Here is a 19,330-nt window from a genome sequence, read left to right as displayed (position 1 = left end):
TCTCTCTCCTCAAAAGGAAACTACACCACGGACCATCAATTCCTCTCTACTATCATCACCTTCCAAGGAACTGTGGAGCCTTACCTTCCGCTCTGCTACTGTATATCTCACTCCTACACGGGACTATCATCAGCCTACGTTAGCAGTGATCTGAGAGCCCAGGCTGCTTTTATCTGTTGAAGGCACCAGCCAAGGTATGCAGTTACACACAACACGTATCGCCTCGAGACACAGATGCACCTAGTGAAACAACAACATTTTGTCTTTATTAGGAGTTCCCATGGTAATATAACACAGAGTTCTTAAGGAATAAAACACAAGACTTGGGGTTGGGGTGGGTTTTTTTTTTTGCCATTGAGACAATGGTCAAATATCAGTACTTCTTTTTGTCTACACACATGATCAGCTTTAGCACTTACAGCTCCTCCACTCATGGTTCACAATCACAAATCCAAGGGTTAAATCCAGCTAGTATTAAATCCTACTTCTTTTTTTTTTTATTTTTAGAGCTTCAAGTCACTGCGGTTAATTAATTAAGTCATCGTCTTTTTTCTTTAAGCATTTACATATGACATTCATTAAACAGACACAAAGCGGACGAGCTCTCACAGGAAAAAACATGCTTACATAGCCTGCAAAAATCTTTTTTTGTGATTTTTTTTCCTTTTGAAGAACAAATTAAAACTAAAAAGTCATCATGAGTCAGTGAAGGAAAAAAAAGGAAGACTTAAGTGAATACTGAAGAGCCGCAAGTGTTTCGTAGAATTGAAACGGATCTGCATTTCTTTTTTTTTCTCCCCAACTCGTTCAAATTGATTTTAACATACAGGTGAAAATAAAATGAAAATAGCTGCAATATATATTACGTTCATGGATTACTTCACAAACAAAGTGCAAACTCTTTTATGCAAAACTAAACACCCAGGAGTTAAACCTAAACGCAAGATGCATGGATGAGGATGGCAATGTTTTCCTTAAGTTTTATGTTCAAAGGGGCCTAAAGGAATCAGGTGCTGAAGCTGGGAGCATTTGGGTACCTACAGAGCTTCCAGATCCTTTGAAAATCCCAGCGTTGATACTTCATAACAACAAATTTGGTAGTTGCTTCTTAAAAGCCTTCATATATATAGTTTTTCCTTAAAAGAACCTGTAAACACCATTTAAGAAAATACTCACAAATACAGCAAAACAAGGTCAATGTACGTGGCGAAGTACAAACAGAAGAGATAGCAGAAGATGCAGCCAAGTGCCAGGGCGTACAGACAGTGGAGGTAATGCTGTGTTAACTGTGGGTGGGAAAGCTCTCCGTGCTAAGAGACAGCCCGAGTCCTCGGGACCGTCGAGCCCTGCAGCTAAGTGTTAAGTGGGACTCTGATGGTGCAGATTTATTCTCCGTGTCCTGAAAACGTGAGCCTCCAATACTAGGGCTAAAAGACCTTCAGACCTGGCAGATATTTAAGTGCCCAGATCCCACTGACTGCTGCAGAAGCTGCGGCACCTAAATTCATTCCAGGACCACTCTTGCCCTGTGATTTCGCAAACCTGAGGCAGCAGGCGTCTGAGAACGGCGGGGAACGACCAGGCCTTCGTATGAATATTTACACAAATGCGGATCCCTGAAGGAATGAGGGACTGTGAAATTTGCACCGTGGATGAGAGATTCTCAGCTGCTGTTGACCCACTGAGCTGCTCTGAGGCTCCCGGTTACAACAGCTGGGCATCTGGACTCTAATTGGAATTGCCACGGATGCTCAGGCATGCGCTCACCCGACCGGCCTTTCGCCGAGAGCTAAAGATAAGCTCTCGTAAAGTTTTAAATAACCACTCATAGATGGCCAGGAAAGGGGACGAGGCTGCTACAGAAATCTTCCAGGCAAAGGATTGCTCTTTGCCTGTGGCCCCCTGCTCATTGATGGCCACCTCCAGGAACAAAAGACTAACTGCTCGAAGCTTCTCAAGAGGCTGTCCCAGCTCCTCAGCCGGCATCTAGCCCTGTTGTTTGCACCAGCTCAAGACCCAGTATACTGAAGTGAAGATCATAGCTTATGAACCTGCTTCGCGACCTCCTATTGCAGCTAAGTGGCAAGCATTAGCTGGAATGGAACCTGGGGACACCTGAAGTACCAGGGTGGCAGTGACATTGGCGGGGTCTGTAACTTGAATGAGACTTGGGAAAGACCGGGAAGAACTGGGAGATGCCCAGTTCTGAGATAAGGCTTCGTAAACACAATGATACAAACATATTAAAAACATACACAAATGTTAAAAAAAAAAAAATCCTCAAGGACCTAACTTGCAGCAAAATCCAGAAGGAAAACAAAAAAAGGAAAAAAAAAAAAAAGAAGAACTAAACAGAACAAAAGTCCCCAACAATTCTAGCTCACCCGATGGCAGGGTGCGATGCGTATTCCTAGTGCTGGGTCCTGTTTCTCTCTCTTGGCAGCAGACAGCTACTCAGGGACCTGAAGGCGGTGGTGGGGAATGGTTACTTGCTGAGACTCATGCCTCTCTGTGCTCGCCTAGCTATTCTGCTGGAACACAGAACCCTAAAGAATATCCAGTTTAAAACCCTTGAACTACTCTTCTGCTTGACATTGGAAAAAAAAAAAAAAAAAAAGCTATTTTTTACATTTATTTATTCCTTTTTTGTCTGTGTCTTAAAGGCAGCTCCCGGGAAATTCACTTTATCCTTCCTTCATTAAAAGAAAGATGCTGAATGGGACTGAGGCCACATATCTCAAACATCCTCTTTACATTTACTTTTGCATGTCAGAGGTGTCAAAACAGGGTTTGTTTCTTTAAATGTGTGGGGGCTGATGGGGAAGTGAGAGGGGTTGGTGAAGATGAGGAGGGAATCTGAGGGGACTGAAAGAGGCGCCTTACTTCAGCCCCCCCTCACTGGTTGCCCGCAGTAACTGTCACAGGCTCTAAAAGAATCATAAAGGGTCTCCAGGTGCCCCCGTCCCCTCCCCTGGTCCGCTAGGCGGGCACAGAAGGGGTCCTTAGCCCAAGCTGGTGATGTTGGCACGTCCGCCGGGCGGTGCCACGATGCGCTGAGTCGTGCGGCGTGGGATGTTGTCGTCGATCTGTGCGCCTGCGGGAGAGAGAAGCAATGTCAGGCTCACTGTGCAGTGAACGCAGGCACCCCGTCCTGGATAAATCAACGGTTTTCCCTTAGTGAGCCTTTTGCTGTTTTCTTCACACACTTCCAGCTAAGCTTTTTGCCGAGACCCTCGCCCTGCCACACTCAGTTTTCTGATTCCAGTTGTCCTGGCTCTGTTCAGATGTTTGCGCCAGCAGTGGCTGCTGAGCCCATCCACACCACTCCACCCTCATTGCGCTGAAACGGCACGCTGTGAAATAAATCTGCTGCATACCAGGTCTGCAGCTGGTCTCAGCTGGCAAAGTTCCACTGATGTTGGTGCAATCTGCCCTGTTCAGACACCCGGTTGAGGACCGAGCAATGGGGTACTCAGTGTTCATGACATGGCCCGAAAACAAGCAGGACTCCGTGATAGCTCCTATGCTGTTCTTCCTTTCTAAAGGAAAAACCAGCAAGCTAAAAACACCCCACGATCTCTCACCGCCTTCCAACTCCAGCGGAATTCAGAGCATGGGAGCATAAACGAGACACAGTTTCAAGGTACTACACTTTATCCCCACAAAAACTTAGGAAAAACTTCGTTACCGAAAGGGTTGTTAGGCATTGGAATGGGCTGCCCAGGGAAGTGGCTGAGTCACCATCCCAGGAGGTCTTTAAAAGACGTTTAGATGTTGAGCTTAGTGATATGGTTTAGTGGAGGACTTGTTAGTGTTAGGTCAGAGGTTGGACTAGGTGATCTTGGAAGTCTCTTCCAACCTAGACGATTCTGTGATGCTGTGAAACGTACATACCAGACAAGCTAAACCCAGACTGGTGCAGGTTCCTCACGGGTGGGGCCTGCTGTTTGGCAGGAGATGTCTTAGCTGAAGACGCCGGTGTGACGGTCTTCGGCGTCACCGATACTTCGCAGACGGGCCCGTCGTAGAGGCCTCGAGGCACACCCCGCAGCTCAGCCAGCTGCAACACACAGAAGCAGGGAAGCCTTCAGGGTGAAAACAGCCTTCAAAACAGACCTAGACAGCTGGCCTGATGCTGCTAAGCCAAAGACATACGGTTCAAGATTCATCTTTAGTGAGAGGATTTGAAAGCATAAAAAAACTCCTCCGGGCTGGTCCCTGGGTGGTAGCCGGCCTCTTAAGCAGCGTGGCTAAAATGAAAGATGGGGAATGTTGTGGCCCCAGCTCAGTGGTGTCTGCAGCCTACAGACAGCCCCAGCTCTTCCCCTGCACCGCCTCTTCTTGCTTTTAATGATCTCAGCCTACCTGTTGCTGTATTAAAGGCTCCTGACAACTCTCAAATGAAACTTATTACTCACACCCCAAAAGGGAAATAATGCTGACCCAGAGCCAAGGCTGCACAAACAAAAATCAGGCTAGCCTCACATCTCCGGCTTCAGAGCTTTAGATTGGGTTAAATGCAATTATTCCAGTTGAGATGCTGCCAAATTGGATTTATAGGTCAGAGACACAGTTCTGCGGGAGGCCAGAACACACCAGAAACCACAGAGCTGTTCTCTGCAGTGCTAAATTATTTGTGTTTGTAACACTGATAACTTGTAATTTCCTCAGGAGAACAATTAAGGAAAGATCATTTGCAAGGGACATGTAGGCTGCCTATGGTCAGCAGAACTGGAACAGCTCTGGTTTTGTCCAGGAGAGGGCATCAGCTCAGACATAAACCATCTTTCTCCTCAGAAACCTGACTTCATCTGGAAATAAACTTCTTAAATCCTCTGCAGCTAAGTTGCAACCGAGTTCGGCATCATCTTCTCTCTCATCTTTTTACCAACTAAAGGCATTTCAAAAAGCGGTTTCTGTTTTGATTGGGTGTATTTTACCAAAACACTCTTCCAACAATTTTAGCCTCTTAAAAATAGAAACATTCCCACTTCTATCCAGGCAGTGGGCTGTGCCTCTGACTCACCAGTCACCAGACAAGAGCATCTGACAGAAGGGAAAGCAACATAATATATCTTAAACAATAAATGAGAATTCTAAACTGTTGCTGAAAGGTTTGATATATAACTGCTATCGGTGAGTTCTCTTGGTGCTCCTGTAGGAGGAGAAGCCTGCTGGGTTATCTGCAGATTGACTCATGTCTAAACCAGACAGTTCTCACTCTGTCCAGGTGCCACCAAGACAGAGCACAATTACAGAGCAGAAGAAGAAAATCTGCAGCAAATCCACACTCAAGACAAAGCATATTCCTGTAATGACTCAAGCGAATAGCAAAAATGAAAGAGGAATGAGATAAATGTGGCTCCTATCCAGGGAACATTTTCTGGTGCAGAAGTGTGTGTATTTTGCGAGCCAGGGGATAGCATCTGTTTTCCACCCACTTTAACTTAGGAGTTTCAGAGAGACAACAAATGTGCATCCAACCTCTTATACTCACCCTGCTCCTTGCTTTGATGCGCTTGTAAACGAAGTCAGGGAAGGGTTTCCTGGGGATATACCGCCCAGAGCCCTCAGTTACGTGGAGATTCCCGTCCTCCAGCACGATCTTCCCCTGGCTGATAACCACCAGGGGCGACCCACGGCACTCCATGCCTTCAAAGATATTGTACTCCAGAGACTGGAACAGACAAAAAGACAACGTGATGCGAACATTCATGCCAGCAAAGCCTGCCATGCTTTAACTAGCCATCACCAGCCATGCTAATTCCCCAAGTTTCGAGGACAGATGGAAGCAAACCCAATAGCGTTTAAAGTTATTGAGGATTTACTCATGCAAAATGTTATTTGTGAAGATTCTTACAGAGAAAATCCAGTTTCAAATGCAAATACTTTGAAGTGTACCCATCAAAATGGATTTAGGCACCTAACCTTCCTGAGCTGCACGGGATTTAAGAGCTGAATAAAGTTTTATCTGAGTTTCATACTAAAAATTATGGTAATTTTAAAAAAAATGTATTTCAAAAAAGTATTTTGCTGATGGGTCAGGGACCAGACCAATCTTGTTTTACCCTAACAGGATTGCTCATCCTCAATTAACAGGATTTGAAACATCACACCATGGAAAAAAATAGAAGTTTTAAAGGAATGGTGGGTAAATGTCCCACCCAGGAACATCCTGGAACAAGATCCACTCCAACCGTGTTATTTGGGGACTCGTACTCTGGTGATCAGCTCTGAGACAAACCCAGGTCTTTTTTGCTGAGTTAATGACGGAGTTCGATCTTGAAGTGTGTTATAAGTATGGGTAGGCTTGACTGCAGATTTACAATTAGCTAGAATGGCGGTTAAACCGAGAGCGAACCGGGTCCAGCAAGAAAAAAGTTGTGGTGGCAAAGGAGGAGGCTTGGTTAGAAACTTATGAATTAGGCTGTTCCAAGAACAACACCGTCTCCCTCTCTAGCTCCTCGTGTTTCCTTGCCAGACAGTGGCAACAGCGGTGCGAATTCTTGGAAAATGTTCGCATGTTGCTCTAGCATTTAAAAATGTTACAATCATCTGATGCCACATAATCAGTACGTAGCCCTGTGTCGCAGCAACCGCTCGGCCTGCCTTTCAAAGGGCCTTTTGTTTTATTCTTGATCAAAGGAGGATGCCTAGACTCTCTGGGCATCCCTTGTAACAATTTATTCTCTAATACAAGGCTCACATGCAGCATGAGACACAGAAACACCCCAGCAGGTGCAATGCCAGGTATAACAGGCAATGCAATGAGAGAGGTGAAGAGGTGAAAAGCTGGACCTGTAAGAAAAAGGTTGCTGCTTGTTCAACAGCCCTTCAAGCTCTAACAAACCACTTGAAAGAGAGCCCTGCATCCTCCCCAGTCTTGGTACCACGTCTGAACTTGCAGGAGTCTCAGCGGAATTGCAGTCTTTAGCCTAAACCCATTTCTGAGCAGTGACTCCAGGGTGAATCCAGCCGTCCTTCAGCCTAGCTCTGAGACCTATGGCAAAACCTGGAGATGGCACGCAGTCAATCCTGACTGTACCGGAGCATATCCCCACAGATAAGGTCTCTGAAATTTGCATTAGGAAATTTTAAAGAGTCCAATTCATTTGCTAAAAACAACAGCCATTAAATGGCAGTGGCTGTCATACATTCAATCCAGCAAGTTACTTCCAGCTCTTCGAGCTGGTCAGCTCCAGTATGCACAAACCCAGGTTTAGGCCACTAAATTCAGCACCTAACAGCAAACAATTGAGCTCCCTCTGCTAACGAGCAAGCCATTCCTTTCCAGATTGGAGGTGATGAGTCTGGAAGCACCTCTAAGGTGATTAAAGCAACCAGACTTCCGAGTCTGGATGCCTCTGCTCAAAGTCTAAGCACGGGCAGGATGAATCCAGGCCATCTGTGACCAATTCTGACACAAAGTCACAGGGAAGAGAACCAAACCTTTAAAAAAAAAAAGTTCCTTTGTGAATGTGCCCAGGGATCCAAAGTGTGGAAGAAAATTTTGCTCCTTCAGCTCCAGAGTGAATGAAAGCATTCATGGAAAACAGAACAAGGAGTTTTTTCCAGGGAAACATTCCATAGGTTCATCGCCAGCAGTGAAACAAGTTGTCAACAAATGCAAACAGAGGTTGCTTTCTCTGAGACAGTGCTAGAATGGCACAGGGAGGCTCCAACCAGCCCTTTGTGCCGGGACCTTTCTGCCATTTCGCACAGGGTGGGAAGGCTTTTTTCTGGAGGAGCCAGGTGTAAGGGCTGGGACGCTGCTGGGGGCCACACACAAGCAGTGCCTCTAACGGTGCCACCACAAAGCCACAAAATAAAGAGGGGCTGATTCGTGTGGGAGCTGCCCTGTGCCAGCTAACATTGGGATGATAATCAGTCAAATCCTGTCTGACTCCACACATGTACCCCTGTGGATTCACTCAGCTAACAGCGCCTGCAATAGGTATTTCTCCACTTCCCTCCTCCTCGTGGGTACTTGCCAACTTCTGGGCCTCCATCACCCAACTAATCCTGCTCCTCACCACTGCCAGGGGGCAGGACACCTGCAGCAAAGCCTGAACATTGCCAGAGGCCTGGAGCAATCAGGGCCGGATCAGTACATGGTGTAAATCTACTCAGACTCACTGACCTGGATCAAATCTCCAGCTAAGGTGTCCAGGAGCTGGCACGCTTCACTAACTGCAATGAGAAAAGGCGCAGTCCCATTCCCGCTGCTAGTGAGCCAAAAGGTCATAAATGTCACGTCGTGATAGGAGGCCTCTTGGCATTTTAAGAGATTTGAAGAGCTCTCTGTGTGCTCAGATCCGCACGTCTAACACTCATAAAGAGCCAACAATGTCTTTGCTCCAAGGGAAATATCTGGGTGTTCATGTGATTGCAGCTGTGGACTCTATCACCTCTCCGTCTGCTCACATAACTGAGCTGTGCTGGGTGTAAGACCAAACAGAGCTTGGGGCATGGGGAAAAAAAAACCCTCAGTTGTCACGAGCTCTGGTTCTTGTCAGCATAGTCTAAAGGAAGACAGGAGGAAATGAGCAGCAGAGCTCATATCATAAAAAACATCCTTACTATGTTATGAGTCTTGGCAGAGATTGTCTTGACACTGTCAGGATCCCAGATAACCAAATCAGCGTCAGAGCCCACTGCGATACGGCCCTTCCGTGGGTACAGGTTGAAGATCTTAGCTGCATTTGTGCTGGTCACAGCAACAAACTGGTTCTCATCCATCTTGCCAGTCACCTGGGGAAAGACAAAAGGAGGCACTGCATTAGCCAGATGGGGACCACTCCGAAAAGCCAATAGCAGGACCATCAAAAGCAGATTCCCAATGAGCTCTGTGGGGGCAAAAAGCTCAAGTAAAGGGACCGAGCTTTTGCAGGGAGGTAACGACACACTGCTGCAGCTCCTTCAGCTCTGAATGTCTGCTTGCAGAGAAGGAGGAAGGAACTTGTCTCACCCACCCAGCTGCGGTGCAGCAGGGACCAGAACCAAAACCCCCTTTCGTTACTCTGTCCACTTGGCCACACCACTTTAACTCGAGAGTGACAACTCCTGCTTGATCTGTTTATCAGCAATACTTTACAAGTGCTAAAAGAGATCACAGAACATACACAAACAGACTTTCAACTCCTCCTCGCCAGACTGGTAATTTAGGTCAGAAATCAGACATGACACACGCGCACACAAAATAAAGGGAAGATCCAGACCTGGCACACAGCACTCTCAACTCAATTACCATTCTGCTACTGGCAGAGAGGTACAACTGTTCACTATTTAAGTGAACGCTTGCTATATGCCCAGATGCTTTATAGGCCAGATTTTCAAGTCTGCAGAATCATAGGTGGAACGGTGGCTTAAGCTAACGAAGTTTCAGGGCTTGCAAGAGCTCCTTCTCCGGCCATAACGCAATCAGCCCAGGACATACCACAGCCTTATCCCAGATGATGGACATCCTCTCTTCAGTCCCGTTGGTTCCTTCAGGGATCAGGGTAAAGTTGTCCTTCCCAACAGCTTTCTGAGCAGTGTTGAAGGTGCAGTGGGCACTGCCAGTAACTTGGAGGTCTCCACTGGAAACAGACAATGACAGCTTTTTAAGGTATTTTATTGTCATAGGTTTACCAGTAAAGATAAAACACCCTTTTGCTGGCTGCCAACAACAGTTATTATTTTTATAACCCCCTTGTCTCAGGATGAAACGTATCTTGTAAGAACACAAAGAGCTCTACTCACCAGGACAGTAGTGAGTTGAGAAAATCAGGAGTGGTTGGGTCAGGACTCAGCGGTGGGGAAGTGACAAAAGCTGCCGCCTTGGCCCAGTTCTTGCTCCAGTAATGAGATCCGTCAGTACCCAAGCTGGCTGTGATGGGCTCCCCGTACACCACAGTGCCTACAGGAGGGGAACACAGGCAGATCCACTGTGAGCGCCAAGCAATGTCCAGCCTGACTTCCAGGCACGAAGCACCCTTCTGAAAAGGGCATCTCCACAGGGAAGTTATGCCAGCACTGCACGCTGCATGGTTTCTTGGTGCTTCCTCTCAACTATATGATGGGAGTGACACAGGGTTGGATTGAATTCACTGGCCTGCATCACCAAATGATCGAACATCATTAAACTCCTGGCCCATTCAAAGCTCCTCTGGAACTATGTTATGCTACTAAGTGCGTGTTTTCACCAGCAAGCTCTTAATTTTATATGCCTGTCTTGAGATCTCTGAAGAAACGCTGTGCATTTGCCAACAATGGGTACCTCAGCGTAAGCATCCAAACCCCTAACTACCGGAGTTAGTAATAAAGATACTGTTAGGGACAAGAGCAAGGAGTAGCAAATGTGCACCCTGCCTTTACACAACTGCTGAGGTCAGACCTGATTAATTGTGCTCGAAAGGGTTACTGTAAAGATTCACTGTATCGGATTCCAGGCTAAGAACCTCATGAAAGAGCCTGAGGGGAACTGTAAGTGTGAGGGGACACAGCCTGGTCCAGAAGGGATGTGGAAGAAAAGGAACGAACAAAAAAGGCACCTGCAGTATTTTTATAAACGTACAGCCATGAAGGATGTAACAAGGCTGGGTGGTTTTGGAGCAGGCTCTGTGCACAGACCAGATACAAGCCCTGCATGGAAAGTTTACTGCCTGCAGAGAGCACACCACTGAGAGGAAACAGCAGCGTTTCTGGTTCGCAAATGCAGCTCAGGGAAGCTGAGTGATTTCCCCAAGGGTTCATGGTAAATCTGTGGCAGGACTAGGAAATGAACTCAGATCTTCTGACTCGCTGTCCAGTCCACTAACCACCAGTGCATCCTTCCTCTTTATTAGCATTTTTGGAACCACATGAAGGAAGAGCCGATCCTTAAGGCCACGATGCTTTGCATGCTGGAATGCACCAGCGACATCTGCACACCAAGCAGCTGCAAGATGCTGCAACTTCAAAAGCGGTGCAGGCTGGCAGCCCCGATCTGCTCACCAAATGAAACGCTCCCCAAATCTCCGCTAAGTGCCTGTCCAGCTGGCTTCTGAGCCCAGCCGCTCCGTGTATGCATAACTGCCTGCAAAAAGTGTGGGTAGTTAAAATATTAACGCTAAATGCTTCAAAAGCAAAAAGACTGGCAAAGGCAACGCAAGAGCCAGTCAGCAGGGCCTTATCTTGCCATGCAGAGTACAGAAACACGACCTTTCCCCACGGTGTTCAAACTACTGCTATGTCTACAGGCTCTCAAGCAAGCTGGGCAAGAGTGTGTTTGGAGAGGCAGAACTGGCTCCAGTAACAGGCTGCACGCTGCTTCCAGGACCACACCGAAGCAGGAGATGTCGGAGCAGCTTTATCGGAGGGGATCCACCAGCAGAGGAAGAGGCCGTGTGACATCACTTGCCACAAATAGGGTTATGAAATCAGAACAAGGCAAAACACACGCTGGCTATTAATGGGAGGCCTGTTGTGGGCCAATACATTGGGAGGATTGTTCTGCAGGGAGCAATGTTTTGAGCTCCCAGATCTGCCAATGACAGGGCCTGCAGGGAATCTCCTCCATACAAATGCCACTGGGAACATCTGGCTTTAAATAACAGTCGCTCTTTTCCATTTAGCAAATCAATTCGGTTTTGTTTTTGCTTTGGATAGTCTTCAGCTCTGTTTCCTCTGTTGCTTGGGAGGGCAAGGATAGCGTGTGTGGCCCTCCTGGGCTACCCAGTTGGGTAATGCACAGCATTTAAATTGAATTACTTAAATAAAGGAGCAGAGAATGGTGTGCCATTTATACCCCAAATTCTCCTTATAAGGAGAAAATGCAATCTGGAAGAAAACTGCACATCCTAGTTCACTCAGGAAGCTAAGCAAAGTGAGCTCTGTGGGTCAGTCATCCGGGACCATCCCAGCACCTCTCAGACAGGCCAAGCCCCAGCCACGTCAGGTTGTGTTTTACGGGTTTCATGATGAAAGTGTGTGGTCCCTTACCCCAACCCCTACGACTACTCTCCAGCTAGTGGTCTCAGGACAGCGAGCACAGAAAGGTGGTGTTGTCGATGCTGCATCTCTGTGGTGCGTGTGTCTCCAGTCCTTTATCTGGAAAAACGAAAGGATGCTTCCCTGGCTTACAGGATTAAGTTGCACCGACACATCAAGTTGTTTTCTGGGGCAGTGCACCATGCAGTCACTTTGCCGTGTCAACACATCTTCTCGTTTCAGCATGATCTCCACTAATGGAGCTAGCAGAGGACAGTTTATCCCAAACAGCTTGAGCTGCTTCCACACCATGAACAGAAAGAGATGCCTTGGAGATTAGCTTCCCTTACCAGCTCTGAACTCACTTAACAGGAATTATGGGATCAAAACACTTCTGAGGTAATACACAAACACAAATCTGTTTGCTGCAGTAGGAAATCAGCTCTTCTAGCACCAAACGCTCAGATGGAAAGTGATGTCATTTGTGTATCTGTTCAGGCTTATTTAGACTGCACCAAATTAAATACAACCCTTCTGTGGAAAGGAGGGGGGAAATGATCCCTCCTGCTTACTCACCCACCCAGAGCACTTTAAATAGAAATGAAGGGTTTAGTCACAGAAGTAGGGAGACAGGCGCGCTCTGTGCTTTGTAACCCTCGTTTCTTGGGGGCAAGACAGCACAGTCAGGACCTGGGAGAAGTTACTGCATCATTTAGAGTCATGCAGCTCCTTCAGACCTCACTGAGAGAGAGGAGACACGAGGCAGCAGCATCCAAGGCAGGTCTGAGCCTTGCTTCTTGCAACATCCTCAGGCAGCGTTATCAGAAGCAATTAAAAATCCCAGCCAAACCCAGACTACCGATCCCAATTCCTGCCTGGATGCCAGGCTGAGTTACAGCACAGTATCCATTTCACAAGCAAGGAGCACGGTGGACAGCTGGAACCAGTAACCACTTCAGCTCCTCCAGCTAACTCCAGCAGGGCTCACGAGTCCAAGACCTCGGTCAGGACTCTAAGAATCACTTCTGACCCCAGGAGCAGTTCAGCAGGAAGCACCAAAGGAAGACCACAGCAGCTGGACAGAGGACACTGCTTGCAGTCTCCATGGAGATTTGTTAAGTGGAGACAGCAGGGAATTGCTCTGTGATAACACGAAGGCACACAGCTCGATGTAGTAGGATGGGTGTGAAGAGAGAGTCTCCAGGCTGAACAAAAGGAACAGCTCCTGGCACTGATACAGCCACTGTCTGGGGGACATGAGACAGAAGCACTTGTTTGGGGCTTTTTGAAAAAGAGCCTGGACATAACACTGAAAAAAGAAACCTCTCCTGGAGGGATGAAGCTTACGTTGGCAAGGAGTTGAACAGCATGAGCTAGTAGGGTGCTTCCATCCCAGGGAATTAGCTTACCCTTTTTCCTGGCCTGAGCAATGACATCAGCGGCACTTTTGCTCATCACCTTGGTGATGTAAAGGGGGCAGTTGGTTTGGTTGGCGATGGTTATTGCCCGATTCACAGCTTCTGCCTCCACCTGCGAAACAAAGTCAGCAGCAAGTTAGTGTCAGCATACTCCTAACTCCTCCAACTCCCCCATCCTCCTCCACAGGGTCACACCTTCCGCTTCCATGGGAAAAAAAGGGCGTCCTAGGTGAGAGGAGAGTTTCCACCTCTCCAAATCTGAGCTGGAAAAATGTACAGTGTAATTAGGATAATTAAAATGGCACCGAGCTACAGTCTCGTCTCCCTACTACCTTTTCTCCCAGGCTGCTTCAGAGATTCTCTGCAAGCAGCCTAAGTCCTAAAATAACGCTCCAGGTGCTTGGGGTCAGTATGATTAAGCCCCTTCTTTAACCTAGGCAAAAATAAACAACTAAATGTTAACTCAGCAGAACTATTCATGTTCCAGCCCGCACGGAAGAGAGATGCTGTAGCCACATATTCTGGTAAGCCACGTTTGCAAACAAGCCTTCTAAATTGTACCCTCCACCACAGTATCTGGCTTGGGATCTGACAGAGTGTGAGCCACCCCATAAATCAACTGTTTTTTCTTGCACGTGTAGAGAGAGAGCCTCAGCAAGACTGAGACACCGCTTTCTATCTAGTCTTTGAATGAATATGATCAGGACTTTCACAGATCACATCTTCTAATCACAGCAGTCCAGCTGATGAATTTAACAAGGGAGTAATGCTCATCGTGCCTACTGCTATGAAGAACTGCAGTACCATAGACGTCTTCCGAGAGAACAACAAAGGCAACTGAAACTCCAAGCCACCAGCCACCTGATTTCCAAAAGCAAGAGGTTACCAGCACCTCCCACAGGCCTGGCACAGTCTCAGCACTTCTGGAATCTGCTCTGCAGTGACTTATCTCAGGCCAAGAGCAGCAAACCAGCACCAGTCCCAGGATCAGGACGCGCTGACCGCTGGCTCCTAGCTCAGTCTGCTGCGGGAATACCTGAAATTAAGGACCTGTCACCTCAGGACACCGTACTTGACACACGGATGCCCAAGTGCCCAGAACAGCTCTGCTCCCACCTGGTACTGCTCTGCTGGCAGCAGAGGAAAGGAAAACACCACAATGACTGGGAGTTTTTAGACGAAAACAAGCCCCCAAGCCCAGCAGGTTGGTTTCAAGCACCAAAAGGGTTAAAACCCTAGCCCGTCACCACCCCGGGGCTTGTGACTAACCCAGGCAGAGGGGATGTGCCACTGACTAGATGGGGACATTTTCTGGCCTGAGATGGGGACATTTTCAGGCCCAGCAGCCCCACCCAAGTGGAAAAGGCTGCAAGGAAGGGAGTTACTCCATGAGGTTTGACTGCAGCAAGCCACAGCCAGCAGCACTTGCAGGAAAGAGGGAGGCTGAAGGGAAGAGCAAAGAAAAGCCAAATTGTCCCTCCTGAGAGGCGAGGAGAGAAGTCAGATGGGGAAACGTTTCCAGGCAATGGCATCAGTTTGCCAGCTGCCCGTGTAAAGCAGGCACACACGCAGCTCTGTCCATTTCCACATCGTGCCTTAGCTTCCTCACCTCCAAAGCAGGGACAGAACAGTCTGCGTCTCCAGGCTTTTGACCAAAATGCTTTTAAGCAACTGCTAAAGCAGGAAAAGAATATTTTCTGCGCAGAAGAAGGCTGCTGAATTCATGCCTTGTGCTCAGATGCTATGGTGACAGGCACATAACAATAACCCAACGACGAGTCCAAAGGGGAATGTTTGCAATTACCAGCATGCATCAGAAGCCCTAGCACAGCAGTTCTCTTGGAAAAAAAAAGACGTTTCCTGGAGCACTTGGACTGCTCGGGCTTTCAGCGTTTTTGTGGCTAAAACAAAAACAAAAAAATGACGGATCACGCTGAAAAGTCATCACAGAACGATCCGTGCTATGAGGGGGAGGGTTTTACAGCAAGCCATGGGTGATGCTGCCTTGGGCTGGTGGTGTAAGACAGGTTTCCTTTGCTGGCTGGAACCAAGCGCTGAATGCTGTCACCTTGGCTAAACCCAGGTTACTGAGGTGAGGTGAGTCGGCAGTGAAACGTAAGCCTTAATTCAGGCCTTTTGCTCAACCCAGAAGTTCAGAAGGCGTGCGCGCTCCGAGTGAGGCACAAACACACGTGGCCAGACGCTGCACGCTTCACTTGGACATGCATCTTGCTGAATTCAGTGGGAGTTTTGATTTAATCAACATTTTGGTTCTGTTCAACACGGCCCTGACCCAGAGCTCTGCAGAGGCAGTGGGAACAACTCCTGCTGCTGTGCTGTAGGGGAAGGTCTGAATTAAGTGGATCTTTAGTAAGATGACAACCACCATGAAGTCCTTAGGACGGGCTTTACACGCCGTAAGGGGCAGTGTGAAAAGCCAATTTAGTATTTAACAACACTCCAGAGGAACAGCAAGAAACATCGACTCCTCCTGCATTTAAGAGGAATTTTGGAGCTGCTGCCGCCCTCAGAATCTGGCCTTTGTCATCAGCCAGCTTAAACAGAACTGCGTGTTTTTAAAAACACAACGCTACTCCTGCGTCGGGGAAAAGGAGGGGAGGGAACCAGATGACATCGTTTCCTGCTCTGTTTCCTATGACTTTAAAGGAGGAGAATTTGGACCAAGTGCTTCCACTCCGGGCAGACAGCACAGCTGAGTTCAGCTGCACCGAGGCTGCCCGGCGACACTGGAGGAGGCTCCCCTGATCCTCACCACGTGTCCTCAGGCAGCCCTGCTACGTCCATGGTGAAAGAACACATTTCTGCCCGGTGCAGGAGACAGATGGAACAAACAAACAAAGCCAGGGAACCGCACAGTTCGCTCTTTAAAGCTTCTGCTCCGCTAATGACGATCTTTGAAGTAGCCAGACAAGGCTCGGCTAATTTGACAGCCAGACCCTTCGAGACAAGGAGCAGCTTTTCTTTGAAGTCCACAAAAGTTTAGGGGTGCTCCACAGATGAGCCCCGAGTGTCTAAGTGGCATCTGTTCCTGCTCCCCTGCTGCATGCCGAAATGTCTGACAATAAAAACGCGGGGGTAGGCGGGGGCGAGGCTCAGAGCAAGTGTTCGCTTGCAACTTCCAGGAAGCAAAAACTCCCAGCTCCTGCAGCCAAACCCAACTTCTGTGAGGATGCGCATACTGCCCAAGCCGAGCAGTTTTTTTTTCTTTCTGCCTGCAGCAACGGAATGATTTATACTCCTACTGAAATGTCTCTGGATGCTGCTTGTCTGAATCAAGGGGAGGAAACGGAGAGGGAGCATGAAGGGCATGTGCGAATGATCTCACACGCTCAGCTTCCAGCAGGACCACATCTGGCAGTCAGCACAGCCCCAGTATCTCAGAGGAACAAAAATAATTTCTTGTACAGAATGGATGGACTTCACAAACCTGCGGTGCCATGGTGAGATGTCTAGCTCAAAGATACTAAAAGACAAGATACAAAGAACGCAGTGGGAACCAATCTGAAAGTTTTGAGCTTGTTCTTTCTCACAGGGTTCTTTTTAAGGGCTCAGGAGTAAGATAAATGGGATAGGGGCACTTGACCCCAGAGAAATCAATGGAAAGGACGGAGGTTAGGTACTCTGAAGTAACAGCCTGGGAGCTGAGAATTAGCTCCCCTCTCTGGTACATATTTTCTGTGCCTTCAGCAAATCATGTAGTCCTTTGGTGTTCAAAATTCACCAACTGTAAATGTTCATCAAATGACCAAATACAATAGAAGGTACACAAGCACCTAAAACAGAATGTCAGGATTTGGACATATATAAAAAATCTTCCACTGATTCCGAGGAAACCTTGATAAGATAAGGACTAAGAGAGAAACCCAAGAAATGAAACCTAGGAAATAAAGTAGCAGAGTCCTGCCTACATAAATGCAAATTCTGAAGTCTTTACTCATGCAAAACACTTACTACAAGTGATGGAAACTACAAGAACTTTATGGTCTAGCTCTGTAAAGACCAACAGCATCATGAACATGAAATTCTTCAGGGACCCCGTCTGAGAGTGTTCAGTTTAGCAGCTGAATCAAGGAATTGCGGATTCGGGCGGACTGGGGTCTTTCTGCTGCCATGTCTGCACACAGGGGACCTAGCACAACATTTTCTACACCCCCTAATGTACAAGTCCAGTTTGAGCTACCAAAGGGCTGAACTGAAGATGTGCTAAGTACAACACCTCTCTCTGTTTTGAGGACTCATGGGCTCTGTGAGTCTAATTCATCTCTTTTTATTTTAGGTATCTGATGTGCAAGCACAGATACACCCTCTCCAACAACCAGCAGAAAGAGATGTCCATCTCCAGAGGGTAAATGAAATCTTGGGGTGGAAAAATTACTTCCTGAATGTGTCCCTCTCTCCAGCAGAGAAGCTGAGGGGGCTCCTCAATTACTCAGAAGTACCCATAGAGGTTACGTCTCTAGAATGGAGTAAGTTACTACTCAGTCCCTAGAAGTGTCCTTACCCCATGCAGCAATGCTGTTTATAGCCAGGATGAAATCCTGTTTCTGAACAAATTTATCCCAGTAGGAACTACCTGGTGGCAATGCAGGAACGATATAAACTGGGGAGTAAATGTGAAGGCATTCTCACCTCTTCAGGTCTGCTCAACACATGCCCTTCAGGGCCTGTGATTCCCAGTTCCAGGATCCTTTGCTGCTCCTAAGGCAGAGAGAAAAAAGAGCAGAAGAAAAGATTTAAAGCAGCGTGTATTTTTCTTGCAGCAAACACAGCTGTTTGTAAGAGGTACAAGTGAGATCCTAGGCATCTGCGCTCGCTGATGGTCACATGGGGCTTTACATAAGGGCCTTAAAGCCGGAGTTCTGTCCAACTTCCACTGTTGAGAATAACCAGAGCTCTACAAAACCCTTGCTGATTTGTTCACAGGAGGTCAGGGAAGCCTTTTATTTTGATTTGTTTCACATTGGGTTCATAGCCCCTCAACTTTCACTCCTCATTTGCGTCTATAAAATAATCTCTAAGATGTGGAAAAACAGTATCTCCTGAAAAGATCATCGTGCAACTACAGGCAACTGGGCTCAAAGACTCAGGTGGTCTTTTCACCAGCCAGGCAATGAAGAAATCCTTTGCAACACCAAGTTGTGCACACTTGAGGCATAATGTACAAAATGATCTGGAGATCGGATTAAATCCAAATACATTATTAACATTTCTCCTTCATTGCTGTTTAACGGATCCCAAACTCAGCATCCCAGGTATTGTAGGAAGTTATTTTCCTTCCCACTCCCCTTGCTTTAAGTTATTGCAGAACATTTTTCTGCACGCAGTGGCAGTCACACCCTGGCAGAGACTTTCAGTTACAGACAGAAAGACAGAGAGGGCTGATACCCACCACAGGCCGAGAGCTGCCATAAAAACCTGAATTATTACTGACAGTGAAGGGGATGACATTTGATGCACTGCCCTGCTTGCATCCTTGACACTGCTATGCTGTGCTTTTAAATGTCTCGGAGATTTTCTGTTTGCAAAAAGTGTTTAAACCCCTCCCGGCATTTTGAAGTTAACAATCCACAGAATAAACACGACATACCTCAGCAATGATGTCACCATTCTCAGCATGCACTTGAGCTGTCGCACCAATATCCCGAATTACGCTCAGGACCTCGTATATCTGGAAGACAGAAAATACACATCACAATACACACCTAGTGCACATTCAGGTCTCTATACCCATATATCTGATCTCCTTTAGCATACAGAATTGTGCAGAATAGAAAAGAAAAAGGGAAGCATTAAGAAAGACAAGATGTTGTTTTCTGGATACATTTTGATCCATTTCCCCCCCTACAACTAGATTTCCCCGTCTTTATGGTCAGACACCATTGATATAGCAAGAAGCGCTATTCAAAATAGGATTTGGCTTTTTCTAGCACACACACTGGAGA

The 19,330-nt window shown here is 47.2% G+C and overlaps 1 protein-coding gene across 2 annotated transcripts in view; it reads right to left on the bottom strand.

Annotated features, from left to right (window-relative positions):
• Positions 1-244: 244 nt before the first annotated feature.
• The window catches only part of DPYSL2 (dihydropyrimidinase like 2), a 53,937-nt gene continuing 34,851 nt past the window's right edge, over positions 245-19,330 (bottom strand). For both annotated transcript variants that reach the window (XM_013197153.3, XM_048045766.2), the window contains exons 6-14: positions 18,976-19,056; positions 18,018-18,086; positions 13,359-13,479; positions 9,742-9,898; positions 9,437-9,578; positions 8,581-8,751; positions 5,498-5,677; positions 3,895-4,060; positions 245-3,094 (exon numbers count right to left, since the gene is read on the bottom strand). In XM_013197153.3, coding sequence (XP_013052607.1) covers positions 3,003-3,094; positions 3,895-4,060; positions 5,498-5,677; positions 8,581-8,751; positions 9,437-9,578; positions 9,742-9,898; positions 13,359-13,479; positions 18,018-18,086; positions 18,976-19,056 — 1,179 coding nt within the window. In that variant the 3' untranslated portion in view covers positions 245-3,002. The remainder of the gene's footprint in view (positions 3,095-3,894; positions 4,061-5,497; positions 5,678-8,580; positions 8,752-9,436; positions 9,579-9,741; positions 9,899-13,358; positions 13,480-18,017; positions 18,087-18,975; positions 19,057-19,330) is intronic.

Source organism: Anser cygnoides, chromosome 26 (assembly GCF_040182565.1).
Source record: "Anser cygnoides isolate HZ-2024a breed goose chromosome 26, Taihu_goose_T2T_genome, whole genome shotgun sequence".
Classification (NCBI taxonomy): domain Eukaryota; kingdom Metazoa; phylum Chordata; class Aves; order Anseriformes; family Anatidae; genus Anser; species Anser cygnoides.
This window is presented reverse-complemented; position numbering and strand designations above follow the sequence as displayed.